General features: G+C 38.2%; 1 protein-coding gene across 3 annotated transcripts in view; it reads right to left on the bottom strand.

Moving 5' to 3' along the window:
* Positions 1 to 10,667: 10,667 nt before the first annotated feature.
* Positions 10,668 to 26,404, bottom strand: part of SPPL2A (signal peptide peptidase like 2A) — a 71,336-nt gene continuing 55,599 nt past the window's right edge. For all 3 annotated transcript variants that reach the window (XM_055435613.2, XM_055435612.2, XM_088839604.1), the window contains one exon: positions 10,668 to 14,284. In XM_055435613.2, coding sequence (XP_055291588.2) covers positions 14,210 to 14,284 — 75 coding nt within the window. In that variant the 3' untranslated portion in view covers positions 10,668 to 14,209. The remainder of the gene's footprint in view (positions 14,285 to 26,404) is intronic.

Here is a 26,404-nt window from a genome sequence, read left to right on the forward strand (position 1 = left end):
CATGGAGGAAACAAATATTTATCAAGAGAAAGAAGCCAGTCTGAAAGGCTACAAACTGTATGATTCCAATTCCGTGTCATTCTGGAGAAGGCAAAATTAGGGAAATGTTTAAAAGTTAGTGATTGCCAGAGGTTTGAAAGGAGAGAGGGAGGGATGTATAGATGGAGGACAGGGCATGTTTAAGCAATGAACTAGTCTGTATGATAGTGTAATGTGGATACATGTCATTATACATTTGTCAAAACCCATAGAATATACAGCACAGAGTGAATCCCAATGTAAATAATGAGCTTTAATTAATAATAAGGTATCAATATTGGCTTATCAGTTTTGACTAATGTACAACACTAATGCAAAATATTAATAGTACGGGAAACTTGGGGGAGGGGGAGGGTTTTGAAAGGGGTGTAAGAGAATTCTCTATACTTTCTCACTCAATTTTTCTATAAATGTAAACCTACTCTAAAGATAAAATGTATTAATTTTTAAAAAAATCATATGGGGAAAGTAGAATAGAAACACAAGTCAAGGACAGAAAAAAGAATAACATAAAATTTCCTATTTGGGAGACTTCCCTGACAGTCCAGTGTGTAAGCTCCATACTTCCAATGCAAGAGGCATGGGTTCAATTTCTGGTGGGGCAAATAAGATTCCACATGCTGCATGCAAGGCCAAAAAAAATTTTTTTTTCTAAGTTTGAAGAAGAGTTTACTTTTCTTAAGTGAATGGTGATGAGTATCAAATAATATTTAAAATCCAAGTGATAAAGTTTATATTTAAAAGTTTCTAAATTTTAAATATTTTGTTAATTACATTTATTGCAAATATTTTAAATTATGATAAAATATGTGAGTTACATAGTGCTTTTTTACACTCAAACATATTTTATTGAGATATAATTGACATGCAATGTTTTATTAGTTTCTGGAGTACAACATAATGATTTAATATATGTATACATTACAGAATGTTCACCACAATAAGTATAGTTAACCTATCCATCCCTAGTAGCTTTTCAAATTTATTTGAAGTGATATGCAAACAAAAATATCTGAAGACCATAATTTCAAAGCTCTTTCATTGTTTTGGAAGGAAACAGAGACAGCCATTCTGTTTTAGACTTCCAGTTTCATAGGTACATTAAAAAAATTAAGAACCGAGAGAAAAGAAATAAATTATATAGCTCCCAACCTGTAAAGAGGAGAAATGGATTAAAACAAAAACAAAAACTCAGTCAATCCAAATAATGTCAATGATTAGCTCACGATTTCATCTTTGTTTTTATAATTTAAATTTGTTAACAAATCTATACAATATTTGGTGTTCAATTTACATTTAGAAACTTTCAGAAGCACATTTTGTTGATTTAAATTCATCAATAGCTACAGTCGGGATGTGGCAACTGTAAAGCAACTATTTTAAACATTAGCAGATTCTTTGTGGCTTTCAGGTATTTAATAGTAAAGAGGCTTAGTTTTAACCTAGAAAAAAAATATTTTTGGAATGCTGTAAGTTTATTGTAAGTTACATCTAAAGCGACCAATAAGTAGTACAGTTTATAAATGATGACTATCTCTGACACTAGCCAGGTTTCATGATTTCCTACAATTATTTTAAACATGTTTTACCTTGACATCAACACAAATAAATATAGAGGTTTATATGCAGATAAGTAAAAGTAAGTTCCATAGTAAAACAATTGGAAAGCATCAGGAGTCCTTACTTCCGAACACTGAATAGTGAGCATTTGTTGGGTGGTTTCTATATCTCAGGTATTGCTCTATTCACTCAACGTGTATTAAGTCCTCTGAACTCTATGAACTAGATACTATTATTTTCATCCCTATTGTACAGAGGAGGAAACTGAAACACAAGGCAGAGTAAGGGTTTCAACCAAGACAGTCTAAGTCCAGAGTTTAGGTCTTTAACCCTTATGCTGTATTACCTCTTGTGGCAGTAAAACACAACTGAGAAATCTGTCACTAGTAATAGAGATCAGTTTATATATGATTCAGTCTTTCACAAAATCTCTTCCTCAAACTAATTAATCAGCTAATCAAGATTCTTAGTTTACTTCACTAGGTCCAAATATTTGGCTTACATAATTGTTTTCACATTAATCACACTCTGACTTCTCCCTGAACAGTTTTGTCACCAGCATTAAGTCCCTGGGCAACTGAGAAGGGAACAGTGTGACTCAAAGTTGAAGAACATGGGCAACATATGAATTAAAGCAATTAACATTGATTGAAGTATTAAAACGATTAAAAAGAGAGCCAATACATGAAATGTTTACTTTATGTACAATTTCCTTGTCATTTAAATTAGACCGTCATAAATGTTTGGCAAATCCTTTGTTTGTATAAGCAGAGTGATTAAACCAGTTCCAAGAAATTTTGTTGTACTTTGAATTGAGGATTAATGGATTTTCTTTCTTAGACATTCTTTCAAAATAATTAACTTGTTTTGTAAGAGGAAAGCTTATAAAATGGCACCAAAAATACCGGGAATGTTTCAAATATTAATCTTTAACCCCAAAAGCTTATTACAGTGCCTGGCATATCATAGATATTTAATAAATAGTTCTTGAATAATTGAGATGGTGAAAATCAGGCTTCTTCAGTTAGAGCATATGCATATATGCTATGGACATGATGCCATTATCACATTGAAAAAAAACAGTAATTATTTGACATCATTTTATATCTAGTTCATAACCAAATTTTCCCAATTGACTCACAAATGTCTTATTTAGTTGGTTTATTGAATTGGGATCCAACTTATTTGGATCCCAATTCAATAAATGTGAGATTTGGGTGTCACGGTACAGAAGTTTCTTCTAATTTAATGCAGCTCTTTGTTTCACACTTTTCTCTTCTATGCTACTGATTTATTACAAGAGCCAATTCAATTGTTCTTGAGAATGTTGCATATTCTGTAAGTTTCCTCCCTCGAGCATCATTTAAGTTCTTCATCCTTAATATTTCCCATTGTTAGAAGTTCATACTCTAGATCCGATGAGATTTCAGGTAATCTTTTTTTTCAAGAACACTTCATGGTGCTTTCTGCTTCACACTGCACCATGTAATGTCTAGTTCTCACACTTTTAGTAATGCTGCTGCTTACTGCTGCCATGCTGTACTCAGTCGTGTCCAACTCTTTGTGACCCCACAGACTGTAGCCCACCAGGCTCCTCTGTCCACGGGATTCTCCAGGCAAGAATACTGGAATGGTTTGCCATTTCCTTCTCCAGGGATTTTGATAATCCAGGGATCAAACCTGCATCTTCTGCATTGGCAGGCGAATTCTTTACCGTCAGGGAAGCCCTTTTAGTAATGCTGCTGCTGCTGCTGCTGCTAAGTCACTTCAGTCGTGTCCGACTCTGTGTGACCCCATAGACGGAAGCCCACCAGGCTCCCCCATCCCTGGGGTTCTCCAGGCAAGAACACTGGAGTGGGTTGCCACTTCCTTCTCCAATGTGTGAAAGTGAAAAGTGAAAGTGAAGTCACTCAGTCATGTCCGACCCTTTATCAATGATTTCAGGTGCTGACACCTTAAGCCCTCCTCTCATCTGATAATCATTGCCTAAACCAATTATTTCATTTGGAATTACAAAATTGTTATTTTCTAATCCTATCATTCACGAAGAGTCACACATCTCCTCTATTTCATGTAGCTGGGCAATTTTTTTTCCCCCTGGCTCTGGAAGAAAAACGAGGTTTGTTCTTTGTAGAGAGTAAAACAGAGGTCTCTGACTTGAATGATATCCGTTAAAATAGAGGATGTGTATCAGTAACACACTGAAAATGGTGTTTGAGTGAATGCAAGTAGAATGCTGAGACTTTCAACACTTTCCCTACCACATGATTCCAGGAGACTGGAAGACACTTTTCTGATCAGCCCCAAGAGAAAACATTCGAACATACTGCTGTTGGGGTTTCCTGATAGCAGAGCCAGATTATCCTATAATGCAACTGTCATTTAATAAACCCACTTATGTGCTCAGAGTGTCCAACTGTATTTTTAGTATCATACTATTTTAAACTTGAGCAGAAAACTAATGATTACCTTCTCTTTGAAGAAAGCTTCTAAGATATAACACACAAAAATGGAACTGGAAAAAGTAATTGGTGGTTATACACAAGGGACAATTTCAAAAACAAACAAAAACCCTATTAATATTTTCAGAGCATTAAGAGAATATACAGCACTAATGAAACAGCAGTAGATACAATAAAAAAAAAAAAAACGCCAGAGAGCAAAAAACAAATAATGATCTCTTGGAAATTTTAACATGATAGCAGAAATAAATTCAATAAAAGGATTAGATGTTAAGGAAATCTTCCAGATAACGGGGCAAAAAGACAAAAGGTAGAATATTTGAGAAGAAAAGTAAGACAGGAGGTAGAAAATCAATATAATTATGGATTCCAGAAAGAAAAAAGCAGAGAAAATGAAGGGAAGGAATAACCAACTAATTTAAGAAAATATTCCCCAATTGAAAAACAGAGGTTACTAGGCTGAAGGGACCCATGGCAAGATCAGCATAATGGATGAAAATAAACCCATTCTAAGCATACTTTGGAACATACGTATACTAAAAAGCATCCACTTTTTAATCTAAAACTTAAATTTAAATAGGCATCCTGTATTTTACCTGGGAAATCTACATTGAACTTATCATTACCAATATTGTCAATTCCTCATAATTTCCATTTCTATCAATTTACCTGGACTACCACTGCCATATATTCAACTTTTTCTGCTATCCCAATCTCAACAATCATTCAACACTATAGGGACCTACAATTATTATAGGGACCTGCATTTATCCTAACACCTTTTCACTATTATTTACAACCATCACCACCACCCCACCACCCCACCGCACTGTGCCTCAGATCCTCATGTTCTTCTTTACCCAGTTTAAATTTTGTGGTTAATAAGTTATATTCACTCCTTCACACACATCCTAAATTCATTCCCTTGTTCCTCTTTTGGTTTCAGGAATTTCCTTGACTAAATCACAGCCCTGGTTCAATTCAATATTACACCTTATCTTCAGTTACTGGGGACGAACCTTTCATAATCCTATTTAATGCAAGCCCTTCTACTTGGACACTAGGTTCCATCACCTCTGGTCTACTTAAGTATATAAACTTAGTTAATTCTCCAATCTCTTTCAAACATCATCAAAATATCTCCTTTTATTGGATCCCTATCAACATTCTCCCCAAGAAAAGGCAATGCCAAAGAATGCTCAAACTACTGCACAATTGCACTCATCTCACATGCTAGTAAAGTAATGCTCAAAATTCTCTAAGTCAGGCTTCAGCAATGCATGAACCATGAACTTCCAGATGTTCAAGTTGGTTTTAGAAAAGGCAGAAGAACCAGAGATCAAATTGCCAACATCTGCTGGATCATCAAAAAAGCAAGAGAGTTCCAAAAAAACATCTAGTTCTGTTTTATTGACTATGCCAAAGCCTTTGACTGTGTGGATCACAATAAACTGTGGAACATTCTGAAAGAGATGGGAGTACCAGACCACCTGACCTGCCTCTTGAGAAACCTGTATGCAGGTCAGGAAGCAACAGTTAGAACTGGACATGGAACAACAGACTGGTTCCAAATAGGAAAAGGAGTACGTCAAGGCTGTATATTGTCACCCTGCTTATTTAACTTATATGCAGAGTACATCATGAGGAACGCTGGGCTAGAAGAAGCACAAGTTGGAATCAAGATTGCTGCGAGAAATATCAATAACCTCAGATATGCAGATGACACCACCCTTATGGTGGAAAGTGAAGAGGAACTAAAGAGCCTCTTGATGAAAGTGAAAGAGGAGACTGAAAAAGTTGGCTTAAAGCTCAACATTCAGAAAACTGAGATCATGGCATCTGGTCCCATCACTTCTGGCAAATAGATGGGGAAACAGTGGAAACAGTGACTGACTTTATTTTGGGGGGCTCAAAAATCACTGCAGATGGTGATTGCAGCAATGAAATTAAAAGATGCTTACTCCTTGGAAGGAAACTTATGACCAACCTAGATAGCATGTTAAAAAGCAGAGAGATTACTTTGCCAACAAAGGTCTGTCTAGTCAAGGCTATGGTTTTTCCAGTGGTCATGTATGGATGTGAGAGTTGGACTATAAAGAAAGCTGATCGCCGAAGAATTGATGCTTTTGAACTGTGGTGTTGGAGAAGACTCTTGAGAGTCCCTTGGACTACAAGGAGATCAAACCAGTCAATCCAAAAGGAGATCAGTCCTGAATATTCATTGTAAGAACTGATGCTGAAGCTGAAACTCCAATACTTTGGCCACCTGATGTGAAGAGTTGACTCACTTGAAAAGACCCTGATGCTGGGAAAGGTTGAGGGCAGGAGGAGAAGGGGATGACAGAGGATTAGATGGTTGGATGGCATCACCAACTCAATGGACATGGGTTTGGGTGGACTCCGGGAGTTGGTGATGGACAGGGAGGCCTGACGTGTTGCAGTTCATGGGGTCGCAGAGTCAGACACAACTGAGTGACTGAACTGAACATCAACATTCAAAAATGCTGTTATCTCTCCCCTTCTCAACACCCCACTCCCATTCCAAACTTCTTTCTTGACCCATTTCTCTCCTTCCTTTTATAATGGAACTCCGTAAAGGAATAGTATTTGTCTTTCCACATTTATCTCTTTCCATTCCAGTGACACCTAAACTGACATTTGGAGGGTATGTAGATGACTGAGTGTGAAAGGTGGGACTGTGCACAGAAGAGCTTTTTAGGGAGAGTGTAAGGGGCAGGAATGAAGGAGAGGAAACTAATGGGAAATTATGTTAGAAAAGGGGCTTCCAGATGGCTTAGAGGGTAAACAATCTGCCTGCAATACAGGAGACACAGGAGAGATGGATTTGATTCCTGTGTTGGAAAGATCCCCTGGAGGGAGAAATACTGAGAAATACTCACTCCAGGATTCTTGCCTGGAAAATCCTGTGGACAGGAGTCCGGCAGGCTACAGTCCATGGTGTCCCAAAGAGTTGGACACAACTGGGCACAAGGCATAGGGGAGTTAGGAACAGGGACTAGAAAACCTGGACTAGGAAACTAGACCATTCTGAAACAAATTTGGTGCTATTAAAGGTTTTTTTTAAAACACTTGATTTCTAAGATGATCAGATTTTCATCTTAGAAAGATCACTGGCTATGATGTGGAAGGGGAATTGATAGTGACATTAACATCTGGAAGACCAACTTAAAGTCTGTTACAGTACAGATTAATTAAATTGAGTCAAATTGAGTTGTTGGCAGTGGGGATGATGCGTACTAGAATTCTTTGAGAGATATTTGGAAGCGTATGGAGAGGACTTGGCCCTTCCATTTGTCTGTTTTATTTCTCTGCACTGAAAGGGGCTGCAGTAGATTTTATAGAGAAAATAATAAGTGAGGATTCAACTGAAGATTCAAGTGAGTAATTCATTTGTAAAAATAATTACTTGGTTTTCTAAAGCTAGCAGAATCTATTAGTAGGTAACTATTAATTAGAACTGAACTGAACTGAACTGATTAATTAGAACGCAACCTTTCCCACTTAGCTAGAGAGGTGACCCTATGGTCTAAATTGGAATGTTGTTTTTAACATAATAACAGGTCAAATAGTAATTTTCGGTCAGGGGTAAGAACTATTTACCCCAACCTCCTAAGAGAGCTGTTAAGAATTACTGCCTTGCTCTCATTTACAGAGCTCTCTCTCTTGAATTCTGCTGAATCTGGCTATTGCTGCAAGGGGAAAGTGTCTACTCTAAGAGCTCATATGCAGGTTGTTGAAATTTCCAAATTTTTACCGAGAATACTGTGTTATCATCAGTGTTGCCTGGAATTGGACATTGTTTTCCATTGTTAAGGCCCTTCAGTGATACATTATTTTTATTTTTGCTTTTTTTTTTTGGCCTTGCCACTCAGCTTATGGGATCTTAGTTCCCTGACCAGGGACTGAGCTGGGACCTGCATTGAAAGCACTCAGTCCTAACTAGTGCACTACCAGGGAATTTCCACTTTTGCTTTAATTTTTTGTGGGACTTTTGGTTAAGGGTGATAAAAAATATTGAAAATTTCTGATATCGATTCTAGAGTCTTCATGCAATTATAGAAATGGGAATGAGCTTAAAAAACTAAGTTCTACTGCTATTTTCTAGCAAAGCGAAATGAATTTCAAGCTAATAAGCATAATTTGTAAAGAACATAAATTTTAAGATAAAAACATGACAACTGGGGAACTTCCCTGGCTGTCCAGTGGTTAAGACTCTATGCTTCCACAGCAGGGGGGACAGGTTCTATCCCTAATCAGGGAACTAAGATCTGTATGTTGCGTGGCGTGACCCAAAAATCAAAATAGTAAAAAATAAAAACATGATAATTGGTTAAATATTTCTTCCTTTACTAAGATCATGGCATCTGATCCCATCACTTCATGGGAAATAGATGGGGAAACAGTGGAAACAGTGTCAGACTTTATTTTTGGGGGCTCCAAAATCACTGCGGATACTGATTGCAGCCAGGAAATTAAAAGACGCTTACTCCTTGGAAGGAAAGTTATGACCAACCTAGATAGCATATTAAAAAGCAGAGACATTACTTTGCCAACAAAGGTCTGTCTAGTCAAGGCTACGGTTTTTCCTGTGGTCATGTATGGATGTGAGAGTTGGACTGTGAAGAAAGCTGATCGCTGAAGAATTGATGCTTTTGAACTGTGGTGCTGGAGAAGACTCTTGAGAGTCCCTTGGACTGCAAGGAGATCCAACCAGTCCATTCTAAAGGAGATCAATCCTGGGTGTTCATTGGAAGGACTGATGCTAAAGCTGAAACTCCGGTACTTTGGCCACCTCATGCGAAGAGTTGACTCACTGGAAAAGACTCTGATGCTGGGAGGGATTGGGGGAAGAAGGGGATGACAGACAATGAGATGGCTGGATGGCATCACCGACTCGATGGAGGTGAGTTTGAGTGAACTCCGGGAGTTGGTGATGGATAGGGAGGCCTGGCATGGTGTGATTCATGGGGTTGCAGAGTCGGACACGACTGAGCGACTGAAAGTTCCACTATACATTATACTGTTTACAAAGCTTAGTACCTAAAGGAAATGATATGAGTATTTTATTAACCATCTATTAGTATGAATACCTATTAAGAGGAGAGTAATTCAGTATTTTTTGATCTGTATTTTGAATCTTAATAGATGTATATTGTCGGGGTCTGTGCATGGGTTGGAAAAGAATTTCCAGACATGAGGCAGAATGAGAGAAAAATCAAGTTTATGAGTGAGAGACAGTTAGAACAGCGGGCTGGCTCAAGGGAGAGCCAACCCCTTTCACAGGTCAGTAGTCAATTTTTATAGCCTCAAGACAAAAAATTCCTACTGGAAGGGAGACATTAGGTGATTGGCTAGGATGCTAGAGGGTGGGTATTTTACCTAGTATGGGGCTAGGGAACCGGCTGGTTTAGATCCTAAGGCTCACGGCAACAGCTGCTATGGGGCTTGGTCACTTCCAGAGAATTTTGTTCTGTGACCCTGGCATGCTGCAGTCCATGGGGTCACAATGAATCGGACATGACTGAGCAACTGAACTGAACTGAACTTGGTATAGGACTCCATATATATATGACGGAAACTGTAAGTGGTATGAGTATACGGTGAAAAATAAATTCTCCCTCTCACTGCTGTGCTCAAGCCATCATACTCCCTCTCTTCTTAAAGACAGCCTCTATTTCCAGTTTCTTATGTATCTTTTCAGGTATATGGGCCTGTGGAACAAAACATAATCCCTTCCCGGATGACACTAGTGGTAAAGAAAACTGCCTGCCATGGGGGTGTAAAGAGACATGGGTTCTATCCCTGACTCAGGAAGATCCGCTAGAGGAGGGTATGGCAACTCACCCCAGTATTCTTGCCTGGAGAATCCGTTGGACAGAGGAGCCTGATGGGCTACAGTCCATGGGGGTGGCAAAGAGTCAGACATGACTGAAGAGACTTTAATGTATAGAGGGGATAGGACTCCTTAACATGTGGTCAAGACATATATATCTGGGCCATCCATATGCGAGTTAAAACAAAAAACAGTACAATGGCAGCAGGAATCTTAGTAACTTGTAAGAATATCAGCAAAGCTGCAAATGCTCGGGATATTCATTACAAAGGGTATGATAATTTCTTGGTTTAAAAAACAGTCTATACATACATCAATTCAATAAATACTTATTAAGGGTCATTATATATCAATATAAATTTCTACTAAATGATATTTGTGGTATCTAGGTTATGGATAATTTGTTGGAATTAAAATAACTACACATTTTCGTGATTATTATGATTTTTATCTTATGTGAACATGATCTAGTAGCTTTCAGTTCATTTTCAATTATTTTTCAAATGAAAACAAAGTCAAATTTTATTTTAAAATAGAATTTATTGAATACATAGTGAATTCAATACATTAAAAAACTTTTTCTTGTCAGTATTGGCACATAATGTAGAGATTTAAAGCACTGCCAAATTAACACTTCAAAAATTTTTAAATCATGTTCCATAAAAAAATAAAGCCTAGTAGTGTTATAAAAGTACTAATTTACACTAACATATCAAAGGGTTAAAGAAAAGAATTCCACACTCAAAACTTCATTTAAGAAGTAAAAATTCAACCATATATTTTAAAATAGGTTCCCATGTGATAAAAAGACAACAGAAGGTATAAAAGGGGCAAAATCCACCTATTTATACTGACTTGTCTCACTGGGAAATCCTATAGGCTGACCAGGTAAATTTTAGATACTGAAAAAAAAAATCCATATTCTGAAGGAAAAGCAGTTGTTTATGATACAGTTTATGCCTAATCAAAGAAATACATGATGACATTAAATATTCTACATTTTTTCTTTTAGTTGTCCCTTAATTGCCAAAAATGTAGGACTATTCTAAAAAACCTAGTTTAAAAAATTTTCCCCCAGTGAACATTTTCTTAGATACAAAAGCTGTCCTTAATTATGGAAACATTAAACAAGGATATTCATAATCTTACTGTAATATGGCTACTGTAATACTCTTATGATCAAATCATAAGTACTACATAATTTCTTTCAAATTCCAAAATGTTCAGTAATTTGATTCAGATCTCCTGAATTTACAGAGTATCTTTCTTACAGGAAGCATAAAATGACTTTTGTTCAAGATTTTATTTTCATTACCCTCCCCTATCCCCTTCAGAGTTACCCTCTGAGGTAAATAGAGCATTGAAAACATCAACAAATTTTTAAACTGCAAAACTGGTTATCTGGCATCATCTTGAATAAATTCAGCATTTTCCCTTGTCAAAGGGAAAATACAAAGCCTTCAAACTAGTATAATGCACTAGTTTGAAAAGCAATTTTTATTTTTGAAGTCTCATTAACTGAGATTAGATTGAAATTTTAGAGACAAATATTAAATAAATTAGTTCAAATATGAAAATAAATTTTGCTTATACCTAAGGCAGAAATTGGGCTTTCCAGGTGGTGCTAGTGGTAAAAAACTTGACTGCTGATGCAGGATACACAAGAAACGCAGGTTTGATCCCTGGGTCGGGAAGATCCCCTGGAGGAGGGCATGGCAACCCACTCCAGTATTCTTGCCTGGAGAATCCCATGGATAGAGGAGCCTGGTGGGCTATGACCCATAGGGTCACAAAGAGTCGGACATGACTGAAGTGACTTAGCATGTATGCACACAAGGCAGAAATTAAAAGAGCAAAAGAAAACTGAGAAGCTCATTTGTATTTACTACAAATGTACCATTTCATCAAAATCTCTATAAACATGTAACTAAAATCAGTGAATGCCAACAGAAGGGTTAAAACTCTTCCTTCAAAAGAAAAATAAATTGCTGAGTCTACTAATAAGATATTGCTAATCTAAAAAAAATCTACAAGCTAGAAGAAAACAACGTAGCAGAATATTGTAGTCCTTTCCCACAAAACTCATACTGACCTTTGTTGAACTGAAGTAAAAATCATCTACTTTTACAGTTTGAGAAAGAAATGATACAGTCTTCTAAGGCAAATTTTCATCTTTCCTATCCTCTGTTCATATTTTGATTTCCCAAATAAAATATTTCTGCACTTTACTGTAATTTTTATAAATATTTTCAGTTCAGTTGCTAGAAGGATTAAGTTTTGATACTGAAGACAGAGAAACTCAAGGAATTTCACTTTTTGTTTTTTCTATTTAATCAGTAAGATTTAAATATCAAACTAGAACACGATTTTACCTTCTTACTAGTGGTTGGATAAAGTAGAATTTGTATCAAAGAACTAAAATTCCAGGTTTCTAGGTATAAAATTTTCTGTAACATTCTTCATAAAATGTGGTCGAAGTTTTTGACCATCCTAAAGCTGGACTAAGAGTGCAGATAATTTTACTTAAAAAAGCTGTATTTTGGCAAACATTTTATTGATATTATAAATGAAAATATAGTTGGGAGCTTTCACCTGGCACTTAATCTGTTCTCTCTATCCGAGTCTGCCAAATCAATTAGATTCTTTGGAAAAAATTCAAACTTGATATTATGTAGGCAAAATCAACATGAACTCTTACTTGTCAGATTCTTATTTGTCATTTGCCATAAACCAAGTGACCCATAAGTCTATTAAGTAGAAAGAAGGGCTACTATATCTGTAAAGGGAGCTTCTATATCTAAATTACTCAGTAACTTAACAATCTGGGAAGATATCAATGAATCAAAAGCATCTAATTCCCTCAAATGCTAAATATAGATCAAACATCAAAGGTTTGATCCATTTTTGAAAGGTGTTAAGTTTATCTTTTAATCAGTTAAACTGGCCTTAGAATGAAAAATTGTAGATGTGTTCACATATCTTATACATTATTTACAGAGAAATACAAAATCTTGCTGTCTTTGCAATCAATTTTCACTTGGGGATTTCTTAAGAAAAAAGAAAATAGACAATTTGACCTATGACTCACAGGATAATGTTCAAGTTCACATATGAGTTTGAAGAAAGAATGAGAAAATCTTTTCAAGTTGGAAGGTACCAGAGTGATTACTTGGTCTAACATACTCATTTTGCAGATGAGAAATCTGAGATACAATTGCATTGAGCTAATAAAATTTACTCAAACTTTGTCATTAATGAGAGTAACACCTGATTTCCTGTCTTCTGTCTCCAATTCTTTCCTCTGAAGCACAGTTTGTATATTAGTAAACCATGCTTCACCCAAATTTGAAAAACCTAACAGTGGTCTACTATGGGGAAAAGAGTAGATTAGGGGAGGAAAGGTAGAGAAAGGGATTATTAGAGATATTAATACTCAAACAATGAGTCATATGTATTAATATATAATTTTCTAAGAAAAATAATTTTTACAAAATATTAACTCTTAATCTTAACATTAGCAGATCCAAACTTCAGAGATCAGAAATACCATAGCAGAATTACAGGTTAGTTTAGAAATTTAAGCTACATCTTCAAGGAAACAGAAGACCACTGAAAAATGTGGATTTCAATTTTTGTTTCCTTTCAAATGACTAATTTTATATGTTTCCCTATAATTGGAAAAATATTCTAATATCATACATATGCAATCTGAAGTAATTTAGGTTCTCAAGTTTAAAAAAGGATTGGGATTTTTAAAAACTTATGCTACAAAAATACACTTTTATCTATATTCCCAAATCATATATTTCTAACCTCTGCAGTGATAAAAGGTGCAAAATTCCACTGCTGAACTGCCTTCTTGAATGATCTTAAACAGTTAGTTCTATAGGGCATAAAGTTTGCATAATTCTTTACAGTAAAATCTGCTCAGAAACTCACTTTGACAAATACTTTTATCTATCATTAGAGTTGAAAGAAACAGACTTCAGTAAGACAAGTACAGGGGTGGGTGAAGAGTTTTTTTTTTTTTATAAAAATATACTATATATAATTCATCCTGAAAATTACACAGACCATATACTTTTATTTAATGTGAAGGCACAACTTTAAGAGAGTTAAAAGCAATTGTATTTTAATTATTTATCATGTAATTGTCAGTACCAGCTCTTACAGATACATATTTGCAAGCATATCATTGAAGTTTCTTCCAGATTGTCAATTCAAAAGTCAATTTAAAAAGTCAAACTCTATTTGTAGAAAATCAATTGATACATGATTGCACGTCCACATGATATTATTGTTGGACAATCTGTTCACCAGCAGTCCCAGGGTTTTCTTCATTTGTTGCATAGTCCAGATGGTCCATCATCTAGGCGTAAATAAAAGATGTTAGGAAATGTAAATTTTCAACTTGCCCCCAGTCACTAATTTGGCAAAAGGATTCCCAGTTTTTTTTAAAAAAAGACAGAGTGTTCCATTGAACCAAGCACTCCTTTTGGAGCAATGTACTGTTTCCACAGCCATGTTCCTCAGGACATGCTCAGGGTGACAACTCCTTCAGGAAGCCTAATCATTGGACTCAGGGCCAATCTGATAAGTGCTTTCTCTGGATCTTCCACTACTTCCATTTCCAAATATTAATATTGCCCTGTGACAGTGGAGACTCCACCACAAGATATTCCTGATGCTTAGGGAACTGTTTCAAGCAGTGTCCACTCCTGGAGGTGGAAAACTAAAACTGGTTCCACAAATCACTATGCTGGTTCAGGGACAATGTAACCTGGTTGATGCCTTGAATATTGACCATAGGATAACTTTAAAATGACATATGAAATTTTTAAAAGACTGTATGAAAAAAATTTCTACTAAGAATAAAGAAATTAAAAGTACTTAAAGGTCAAATGATATCTAAAAACAAAATCAAGAATAATACATTTACTATAGACTATTTTAGCAGAATTACCAGCTAAAACTTTTCTCAAATGATCTCATCAACTCTTCTCATATTCTCATACAAATCTTATCATATTTGGGAATAAAGGAAGAAACTGCTTAAATATTTTCAGTGTTTTTACTCTGTTCTTCATATAAAACTACCTAAAAATAGAAAAAAAATACTTCATGTCTTTCTGAAGATTGTCAAAGATTTTGAGATTAGTGATTAAATTTAAATACTGGATTTAGAAAAGGCAGAGGAACCAGAGATCAAATTGCCAACATTTGCTGGATCATCGAAAAAGCAAGAGAGTTCCAGAAAAACATCTAGTTCTGCTTTATTGACTATGCCAAAGCCTTTGATTGTGTGGATCACAACAAACTGTGGAAAATTCTGAGATGGGAATATCAGACCACCTGACCTGCCTCCTGAGAAATCTGTATGCAGGTCAAGAAGCAACACTTAGAACAGGACATGGAATAAAAGACTGGTTCCAAATCGGGAAAGGAGTACGTCACGGCTGTATATTGACACCCTGCTTATTCCACCTATAGGCAGAGTACATCATGAGAAATGCCAGGCTGGATGAAGCACAAGCTGGAATGAAGATCACCAGGAGAAATATCAATACCCTCAAATATGCAGATGACACCACCCCTTATGGCAGAAAGCAAAGAAGAACTAAAGAGTCTCGATGAAACTGAAAGAGGAGAGTGAAAAGTTGGCTTAAAACTCAACATTCAGAAAATGAAGATCATGGCATCCAATCCCATCACTTCATGGCAAATAGATGGGTAAACAATGGAAACAGAAACAGACTTCATTTTCTCGGGCTCCAAAATCACTGCAGATGGTGACTGCTGCTGCTGCTTCGTCTAAGTCGCGTCAATCACGTACGACTCTGTGCGACCCCATAGACGGCAGCCCAACAGGCTCCTCTGTCCCTGGGATTCTCCAGGCAAGAACACTGGAGTGGGTTGCCATTTCCTTCTCCAATGCACGAAAGTGAAGCGTGAAAGTGAAGCCGCTCAGTCGTGTCCGACTCTTAGCGATCCCATGGGCTGAAGCCTACCAGGCTCCTCTATCCATGGGATTCTCCAGGCAAGAGTGCTGGAGTGGGTTGCCATTGCCTTCTCCGGATGGTGACTGCAGCCATAAAATTAAAAGACGCTTGCTCCTTGGAAGAATAGCTATGACCAACCTAGACAGCATATTAAAAAGCAGAAACATTACTTTGCCAACAAATTCTAGTCAAAGCTGTGGTTTTTCCAGTAGTCATGTATGGATGTGAGAGTTGGACTGTGAAGAAAGATGAGGGCCGAAGAATTGATGTTTTTGAACTGTGGTGGTGGAGAAGATGCTTGAGAGTCTCTTGGACTGCAAGGAGATCCAACCAGTCAATCCTAAAAGAAATCAGCCCTGAATATTCATTGGAAGGACGGATGCTGAAACTGACACTCCAATACTCTGGCCATCTCAAACAAAGAACTGACTCATTGGAAAAGACCCTGATGCTGGGAAAGACTGAAGGCTGGAGGAGAAGGGGACAACAATGGATGAGATGGTTGGATGGCATCACTGACTCAACGGACATGAATTTGAGTAAGCTCTGGGAGTTGGTGATGGACAGGGAAGCCTGGCGTGCTGCAGTCCATGGGATTGCAAAGAGTCGGACACGACTGAGTGACTGAACTGAACTGATGTACTTTTTCCCTTCTCCTTCATCAAGAAGTAGAAGACAAGCAAGATAACTATTCCTATTTTTAAAAACGGAGTCTAAAAGCTTCAGTGTGTTTTGGAAGAGGAAGCAGAGAAAAGAATAACTCCAAATGGGGTCTCTGGAACTTGCCAGACAAAGAAGACAAACATGAGCTGAAGCTTTCAGCTGACAACTGCCTCAATTGATGGAGTCAGCTTATAAAACCCAAACCTGCTTATATTCTATGAGTCATTTCAAGCCCCTAAATAATCAGTTTTTTGGTCCTCTATTTGCCAAAGATATCCCTGAGATTATAGTAGTTGCATATTCATAGCACTTCTGGAGTGAGGGATCAAATCCCAAATCAAGATAGGTAATAGAAAAGATGAAGCTGTTGAAGAGCTGATTTTACGAACAATTTAAATGAGAGAGGGAAAGAAGAAGCATATAAGATATATTTAGACCCATTTTTTTCTGGCAATTTAGACACTCTGGGTGTAAGAGGCTGGAGCTGTGGGGACAAAGAACTGAAGAATGGATGGTGGGGAAACACTCTTTCTTCTCCAAGACCTGCTGATCCTGATCCACTGTCACCTAATGAAATAATAGTCTACACACTCTAAGTTATAATATGCTTCTTCTTTCCTAAACCTTTGGTACCTCATTGGCATTATAATTTAATTCCTAAAGAAAGAGATATATTAAAAAAAAAAAAAGCTTGTAAAACCAACTTATTGAGAAGTAATATCTCTACTCTGCATTTATGTTTCATCACTGACTTTTCAATAAAAACAGTATAGAAACAGAGAAGTGCAAACTTGAGACAGGCTTTTAAAAACAACAAAAATTAATATAGGTAATAAAATTAACTGGCAAAATTCATGTAAATTGTTTTGTCATAATGAATAATTATTTTTTCATAGTAAATAAGCAAGCTCAAGTTAGAAAGATGTCCTCTGAAATTGGGTCAGATAACCCAGCATTTACTGATAGCTGTGAACCAATCTCCTGAAACAGTCTGATGAAAGTGCTCATGTTGCTGCAGTAACTGGAGAGTGGCTGATACTACAGCAGAGCTGTTCTAAGTATCTCTGTATTTTGAATTGTCAGTTACAGCTTGTGACTTCTAAAAATAATTAGAAGCACTAGTGACATTAAGCAGAGACAAACCCACTGTTTACTGAATATTCAGTTCAGTTCATTTCAGTCGCTCAGTCGTGTCCGACTCTTTGCGACCCCATGAATCACAGCACGCCAGGCCTCCCGGTCCATCACCAATTCCCGGAGTTCACTCAAACTCATGTCCATCGAGTCGGTGATGCCATCCAGCCATCTCATTCTCTGTCGTCCCCTTCTCCTCCCGACCCCAATCCTTCCCAGCATCAGAGTCTATTCTAGTGAGTCAACTCGTCGCATGAGGTGGCCAAAGTATTGGAGTTTCAGCTTTAGCATCAGTCCTTCCAATGAACACCCAGGATTGATCTCCTTTAGAATGGACTGGTTGGATCTCCTTGCAGTACAAGGGACTCTCAAGAGTCTTCTCCAGCTCCACAGTTCAAAAGCATCAATTCTTCGGTGATCAGCTTTCTTCACAGTCCAACTCTCACATCCATACATGACCACAGGAAAGACCATAGCCTTGACTAGACGGACTTTTGTTGGCAAAGTAATGTCTCTGCTTTTTAATATACTATCTAGGTTGGTCATAACTTTCCTTTATGATAAGGCAAAAAGGTATGACACTGAAAGATAAACTCCTCAGGTCCATAGGTGCCAAATATGCTACTGAAGAAGAGTGGAGAAATAACTCCAGAAAGAATGAAGAGATGAAGTCAAAGCAAAAACAAAACCCAGTAGTAGATGTGACAGGTGATGGAAGTAAAATCCAATGCTGTAAAGAGCAATATTGCATAGGAACTGGGAATGGTAGGGCCAGGAATCAAGGCAAATTAGAAGTGGTCAAACAGGAGATGGCAAGAATGAACATTGACATTTTAGGAATCAGTGAACTAAAATGGACTGGAATGGGTGAATTTAATTCAGATGACCGTTATGTCTACTACTGTGGGTAAGAATCCCTTAGAAGAAATGGAGTAGCCATCATAGACAAATAAAGAGTCCAAAATGCAGTTCAGTTCAGTTCAGTCGCTCAGTCGTGTCCGACTCTTTGCGACCCCATGAATCACAGCACGCCAGGCCTCCCTGTCCATCACCAACTCCCAGAGTTCACTGAAACTCATGTCCATCGAGTTGGTGATGCCATCCAGCCATCTCATTCTCAGTCGTCCCCTTCTCCTCCCGCCCCCAATCCTTCCCCAAATCAGAGTCTTTTCCAGTGAAGCAACTCGTCGCGTGAGGTGGCCAAAGTATTGGAGTTTCAGCTTCAGCATCAGTCCTTCCAATGAACACCCAGGATTGATCTCCTTTAGGATGGACTAGTTGGATCTCCTTGCAGTCCAAGGGACTCTCAAGAGTCTTCTCCAGCACCACAGTTCAAAAGCATCAATTCTTCAGCGATCAGCTTTCTTCACAGTCCAACTCTCACATCCATACATGACCACAGGAAAAACCATAGCCTTGACTAGACGGACCTTTGTTGGTAAAGTAATATCTCTGCTTTTTAATATGCTATCTAGATTGGTCATAACTTTCCTTCCAAGGAGTAAGCATCTTTTAATTTCATGGCTGCAATCAGCATCTGCAGTGATTTTGGAGCCCAAAAAAATAAAATCTGACACTGTTTCCCCATCTATTTCCCATGAAGTGATGGGACCAGATGCCATGATCTTCGTTTTCTGAATGTTGAGTTTCAAGCCAACCTTTTCACTCTCCTCTTTCCCTTTCATCAAGAGGCTTTTGAGTTCCTCTTCACTTTCTGCCACAAGGGTGGTGTCATCTGTTACTCTTACACTCAACTCTAATATCAGGGATTAGAATGAACCAAATGATAGCAGCATAAACAAATGTGCCATCACCCTAGATTCTGATTTTAATTTATATTACTTGCTTTACATTTGATTCTTTCAAACAGAGCCAAAACTTTCGGCACTTGCAAAATGGTTATATATAAAGACTGTAGAGATATATAAGTCTAGTTTAGTATTTAAAAAGTGTCATACTTTTATAATACCTTATAACAATTCTGGTAACTTTTTGAAGGCTGCTAAATGCCAAAGAATGCACAAACTACAGCACAATTGCACTCATCTCACACGCTAGTAAAGTCATGCTCAAAATTCTCCAAGCCAGGCTTCAGCAATATGCGAATCGTGAACTCCCAGATGTTCAAGCAGGTTTTAGAAAAGGCAGAGGCACCAGAGATCAAATTGCCAACATCCGCTGGATCATGGAGAAAGCAAGAGAGTTACAGAAAAACATCTATTTCTGCTTCATTGACTATGCCAAAGCCTTTGACTGTGTGGATCACAATAAATTGTGGAACATTCTGAAAGAGATGAGAATCCCAGACCACCTGACCTGCCTCTTGAGAAACCTGTATGCAGGTCAGGAAGCAACAGTCAGAACTGAACATGGAACAACAGACTGGTTCCAAATAGGAAAAGGAGTACATCAAGGTTGTTTATTGTCACCCTGCTTATTTAACTTATATGCAGAGTACATCATGAGGAATGCTGGGCTGGAAGAAGCACAAGCTGGAATCAAGATTGTCAAAAGAAATATCAATAACCTCAGATATGCAGATGACACTACCCTTATGGCAGAAAGTGAAGAGGAACTCAAAAGCCTCTTGATAAAGTGAAAGAGGAGAGTGAAAAGGTTGGCTTGAAGCTCAACATTCAGAAAACAAAGATCATGGCATCTGGTCCCATCACTTCATGGGAAATAGATGGGGAAACAGTGGAAACAGTGTCAGACTTTATTTTTCTGGGCTCCAAAATCACTGCAGATGCTGATTGCAGCCATGAAATTAAAAGACGCTTACTCCTTGGAAGGAAAGTTATGACCAATCTAGATAGCATATTAAAAAGCAGAGACATTACTTTGCCAACAAAGGTCCATCTAGTCAAGGCTATGGTTTTTCCTGTGGTCATGTATGGATGTGAGAGTTGGACTGTGAAGAAAGCCGATCGTTGAAGAATTGATGCTTTTGAACTGTGGTGCTGGAGAAGACTCTTGAGGGTCCCTTGGACTGCAAAGAGATCCAACCAGTCCATTCTAAAGGAGATCAATCCTGGGTATTCATTGCAAGGACTGATGCTGAAGCTGAAACTCCAATACTTTGGGCACCTCATGCGAAGAGTTGACTCACTGGAAAAGACTCTGATGCTGGGAAGGATTGGGGTCGGGAGGAGAAGGGGACGACAGAGAATGAGATGGCTGGATGGCATCACCGACTCGATGGACATGAGTTTGAGTGAACTCCAGGAGTTGGTGATGGACAGGGATGCCTGGCGTGCTGTGATTCACGGGGTCGCAAAGCGTCGGACACGACTGAACAACTGAACTGAACTTACTGAACTGAAGACACAATCCAGAAATTTATACACACACACACACACAAGTGATTAAAAAGATCAGTGAATTAAGGACTGAACATTCTAATCACTTTGCATGAATAATATCAATAAACATAGACTGAGAACTTACAGTGTATAAAACAGTTTTATCAGCACTGTGGGTTCCTAACACCTAGGAGCTAATTAGTGAGGGTGTGTGTACTCAGTCATGTTCGACTCTTTGTGACCCTATGGGCTGTAGCCCACCAGGCTCCTCTGTCCATTGCATTTTCCAGGCAAGAATACTGGAATGGGTTGCCATTTCCTACTCCAGGAAATCTTCCCGACCCAGGGATTGAATTCATATCTCATGTCGTCGTCAGCAGGCAGTTTCTTTACCACTAGCGCTACCTGGGGAGGCATTCCTTCATAAAGATCTACACTACAAGGCAGATGTTAATAAGTATTTAACATCAAAGTCTAAAGAAAGTATGGGGAAAGGTGAACCTAATTTCAAATGGAGAACTCTTGGGTATCTGGTTAGAGATGGCAGATTTTGAGCTGGGAGTTATATAAGAGATATTCCGGAAACAGACAATGGAGGTAGGGGAGAAGAGTGAACTGTTAGCCAAAGAGATGAGCCAGTAACTGCCTGAGAGTTTTCTTCAGGTCTGACCCTCAGGTTTCTCCTACACTAAATTCAAACATGAAAGTCAAAGTGAAGTCGCTCAGTCGTGTCTGACTCTTTGTGATCCCATGGACTGTAGTCTACCAGGCTTCTCTGTCCATGGGATTTTCCAGGCAAGTGTACTGGAGTGGGTTGCCATTCCCTTCTCCAGGGGATCTTCCTGACCCAGGGATCGAACCCAGGTCTCCTGCATTGCAGGCAGACGGTTTACCCTCTGAGCCACCAGGGAAACAAGGTTCAGACATAGCCTCCCTTTATTTTACCAGACTTGTTGAGGTTCCCTGTTCTACTTCCAAAGCCTATGCCAGCTTTATCTGATTTCAACATCCACTTGCCTTTCAAAGCCTTGGGCTAATTTATCTCTTTAGATTAGATTCTCCTACCTGCCTGTAGATCCAACCTCACTTGATGAAGGAGGAGTCTTTAGAGATTAACTTGCCAGAACTGATGCCGAAGTCTATAATAATACTGTCTCCCACAAATAACAACATTCAAGCTAAATTAACTTGGACCTTAAAGGTTAAGCAAAAGGAATGAGAGATTTTCTTTTTCATATTAACAGAAGGCATTACATTCTATAACTTTTATAAATGCTGTGTGTGTGGTGGTGTCCGACTCTTTGTGACTTTATAGACAGTAGCCCACCAGGTTCCTCTGTCCATGGAATTCTCCAGGCAAGAATACAGGAGTGGGCAGCCATTCCCTTCTTCACATGATCTTCCCGACCCAGGGATCGAACCCGGGCCTCCTGCATTGCAGGCAGATTCTTTACCATTTGAGCCATGAAGGAAGCCCTCAGTTCAGTCAGCAAATGTCCATTCTTAATATTTTAAAATTTAGTGAACTGTGGGAAAATGACCATGTTTAACAAAATCTTTTCTCTGAGGCTTGTGATGGCCTTTTACAAGTAAGTTATGAAAGCAGATTTAACAAAGATCCAAAGTTTTAATATTCAATACAGGAAAATGGAAACCAGTTAATGAAGTGAAAGATGATCACCAAAGCAACAAATTAAACCAAAACAAAAAAACTCAATTCATACAAATAATAATAGCAAATACATTTATAGTGCTAATGATGTGCCAGATACTGTGCTAAGCAGTTTGCATTTGTCACAACAACACTGTGAGGTAGGCTGATTCCTATCCCATCTTACATTGGAGGAAACTGAGGCACTGAGAAGTAACTTGCCTAATGTCACATTACTAATAATTAACAAAACTTCAAACTTAGATGGTCTGGCACCATACTCCATGCTATTTATTACTATGTGGTATTTGTATTCTGAATGTCTTACCTAATGAAATTATGATGTGTGTGTGTGTTAGTCACTCAGTCATGTCCAACTCTTTGCGACCTCATGGACTGTAGCCCACCAGGCTCCTCTGTCCATGGTATTCTCCAGGAAGAATACTAGAGTGGGATGCTATTTCCTTCTCCAATGAAATTATGATACCACTCTACAAGTGAGAAGTGTATAACCAAAACTGTCCTAACTTTTCAGACTCTTTAAAATGGATTCTCCTACAATCACTTATATTAGTTAGCTTCTACCTCTTACAGTGAAGGCCCTGGAGTCCACCCTTCCGGGGTATTTACTACGGCTTTGGGTCTAGCTCCAATGATCTTAAACTTTATAGTAGCTGCTATGAAGGAGAATCATCATTTCAAAGTCACGATTTTTAAGAGTAAAATTCAGATGGTCCAGGGCAGAGCACTTGGAGAAGGAAATGGCAACCCACTCCAGTGTTCTTGCCTGGAGAATCCCAGGGACGGGGGAGCCTGGTGGGCTTCCGTCTATGGGGTCACACAGAGTCGGACACGACTGAAGTGACTTAGCAGCAGTAGCAGGGCAGAGCACTTATTCATAGGGAATATAAATGCATCCCTTGGTTGAAGTCCATTCTTACCTAGCATCTCCTTTCTCCTCAATAAACAGCATAGAAAGAGAAAGGAGGAAAGGTGCTTATAATAAACCATAGCACCCTTAAAGCTGTACTAAAGGAGAAAGAAAAATTTACAAGTAAAAATGAAATACTGGTGATGAAAATAACAGCAAACATACTTAATTTCATAAGACAGTACCATGTGCTCTCACTAGCTGTCCCAAATTTAAACTCTAACTTAAAAAAGACTTAATGCCAACGCTAAACAAAGTTTTCCTGTGTTGCTCATCCTCCTTCTCCTGATTTACCTCATAATCAGTTAATAAGATAAGTGCCCCTAAAAGTAGAAATCTCTTGGTCACAGTTCTTTCCTGAGTCCTTTCTTTTCCCTCTACATTCTCACTCACTCACAGAGTATGCTAGTAACACTCCCAAATTTCTGTCTTTAGTTAGGCCTATCTCCTGCATATCAGGAGATGTTTATTCAACTGCTGATTTCTCTTTTCCTGGTAGTCCCCTAGGTATTTTGAAATTTCCAACACTGAATTCATCATCTTATCTCAAATCTGTTGCCCTTCTTAATCTCAGTGAATGATATCACTATCCACCCACTCAGTTCAGTTCAGTTCAGTCGCTCAGTCGTGTCCGACTCTCCGCGACCCCATGAAAAACAGCACGCCAGGCCTCCCTGTCCATCACCAACTCCCGGAGTTCACTCAAACTCATGTCCACAGAGTCGGTGATACAATCCAGCCATCTCATTCTCCGTCGTCCCCTTCTCCTCCCGCCCCCAACCTTTCCCAGCATCAGAGTCTTTTCCAGTGAGTCAACTCGTCGCATGAGGTGGCCAAAGTATTGCAGTTTCAGCTTTAGCATCAGTCCTTCCAATGAACATCCAGGATTGATCTCCTTTAGAATGGACTGGTTGGATCTCCTTGCAGTATAAGGGACTCTCAAGAGTCTTCTCCAACACCACAGTTCAAAAGCATCGATTCTTCGGCGATCAGCTTTCTTGGGTAACCCACTCATTTACCCAAGCCAAAAACCTTGGATTCTACTTTCTTCTCTTCTCCCTACCTGAATCTATCAACAGGTCGCATTTATTATGCTTCTAAATTTCTCTTGACTTTGTTCACTTGTCTCAGTCTCAGCACCGTGCTAATTCTGGCTACTACAGCTTTTCATTGTAATAGCTGCCTCAAGTTTTGCCTTCTTTCAATCCATTTTCTAGCTTTCTTAAAACTCTTTTTTTTTTTTTTTTGAACAGAGGAAAATTTATGCGTTGAACCTGGACTGGTCACTTATGATAATATACATGCTACAATTCCATTCTACAATTCTACAATTCCATTCTACAATTCTACAATTCCATTTTCTAGCTTTCTTAAAACTCTTAAACGGTCTCCAGTGTTCTTGGGAGACAGTCCAAGCTCTTTAATGTGGCTTATAAGTCCATACAGCCTCTTTCCCTTGCTTCCTTCTCCAGTTTCCATTTTCTGCATTCCCCTACTCTTATTCAATAGGATGGCCACTCTAACTGTCATGTGGTTCCTAAATCTGTCAAAGCTCTTCCCTCTGAGCCTTTGAAGTCATGGTTCTTTCAACATGGAACTCAAGGCTCAGTCTTAAAGTTTCAACATAAACTTAACATTCTTTTAAGAAGTCTTCCCTTCCCACATCACCTTTGACTGTCTCAAAACCATAAGCACTGGTGTCCCACTTCTAGTCTTCAAGGTACCCTGCCATAACTAATACATTCATCACACTTTATTGTTAGTGACTCTATCTGTATCCTCCAAGAGACCCTAACTTTCAAGAGGCCATGAGAGTAGGCTTGTTTCTTACTTGCTCATCTTTTATCATCAGCACCTAAAATAGTATCTGGCTCACAGAACTGCTCAATAAGCATTTGCTAAATGAATAAACACACAACTATTTTTTTTTAAATGACGACAAAGAGCACCTCTTAGGATATGACTTTCAAAACTAGTATTAGAGTTTGTGCTGTAGGACATACTTTTGAAAAAAATCTATAAAACATTCCATGTGAGTATCATCTTCATGAAAGTTACAAGCTACCTTATTAGTTGAGTCAAGGACCTTGTGGCCATAAACTAATTCTATGTGTATAAATACAAGTTGAGAAACTGGAATTAATCTCAAAGAAATTACAAGACTTACCCCAAAGAATTCTAGGCTGGTACTTTTTTCAGTTATGTTAATAGTAGTCTAACTTAATGTGCGAATCACCTCTTGTTAAATAAAGATGACACTAGAACCAACCACAAGATGGATATGAACTTTGAACTGTTTATCTACTAATGGAATTACAGCGATTACCCAAAGTATCTTTAGTTCTGTTCATGCCATCACTGAAACAAAAGCATGAGAGTAGATAGTGGAACATAGTTTGCTGTACTAGGGCAAAGCAGAGTTAACTGCCTCATGAAGGAATCAATGCCATGACCCTGACCTCAACAGGCTAGAGTTTCCCAACTCTCTTTAATTTCAATGCAAACAAACAAACTTTACAGGAATACTGATAACATTTAGGAAAAGAACAAAGGGCTTTAACTTCAATGAAGAAACAATCATGATAGATTCTGCTATCTGGATATTCTCTGTTGTAGGAATTTTACAGAAAAGGCAGTCTTGATCCATTTAAACCTGAAATGAGTGCCCACTTCCATTTGGTTAGGCCCATTTAGATGCTGGAGACAGTATACTTTTTATCTGCAAAACCTGAGGACTCTTACTATAAATAGCTAGTGGTGTCAGCATCAAAATTTAGTACTTAAACATGGCTCTTATCTTTCATGAAGT

Source organism: Moschus berezovskii, chromosome 9 (genome assembly GCF_049115385.1).
Source record: "Moschus berezovskii isolate FMDL1 chromosome 9, NW_MosBer_1.0, whole genome shotgun sequence".
Classification (NCBI taxonomy): Eukaryota; Metazoa; Chordata; class Mammalia; order Artiodactyla; family Moschidae; genus Moschus; species Moschus berezovskii.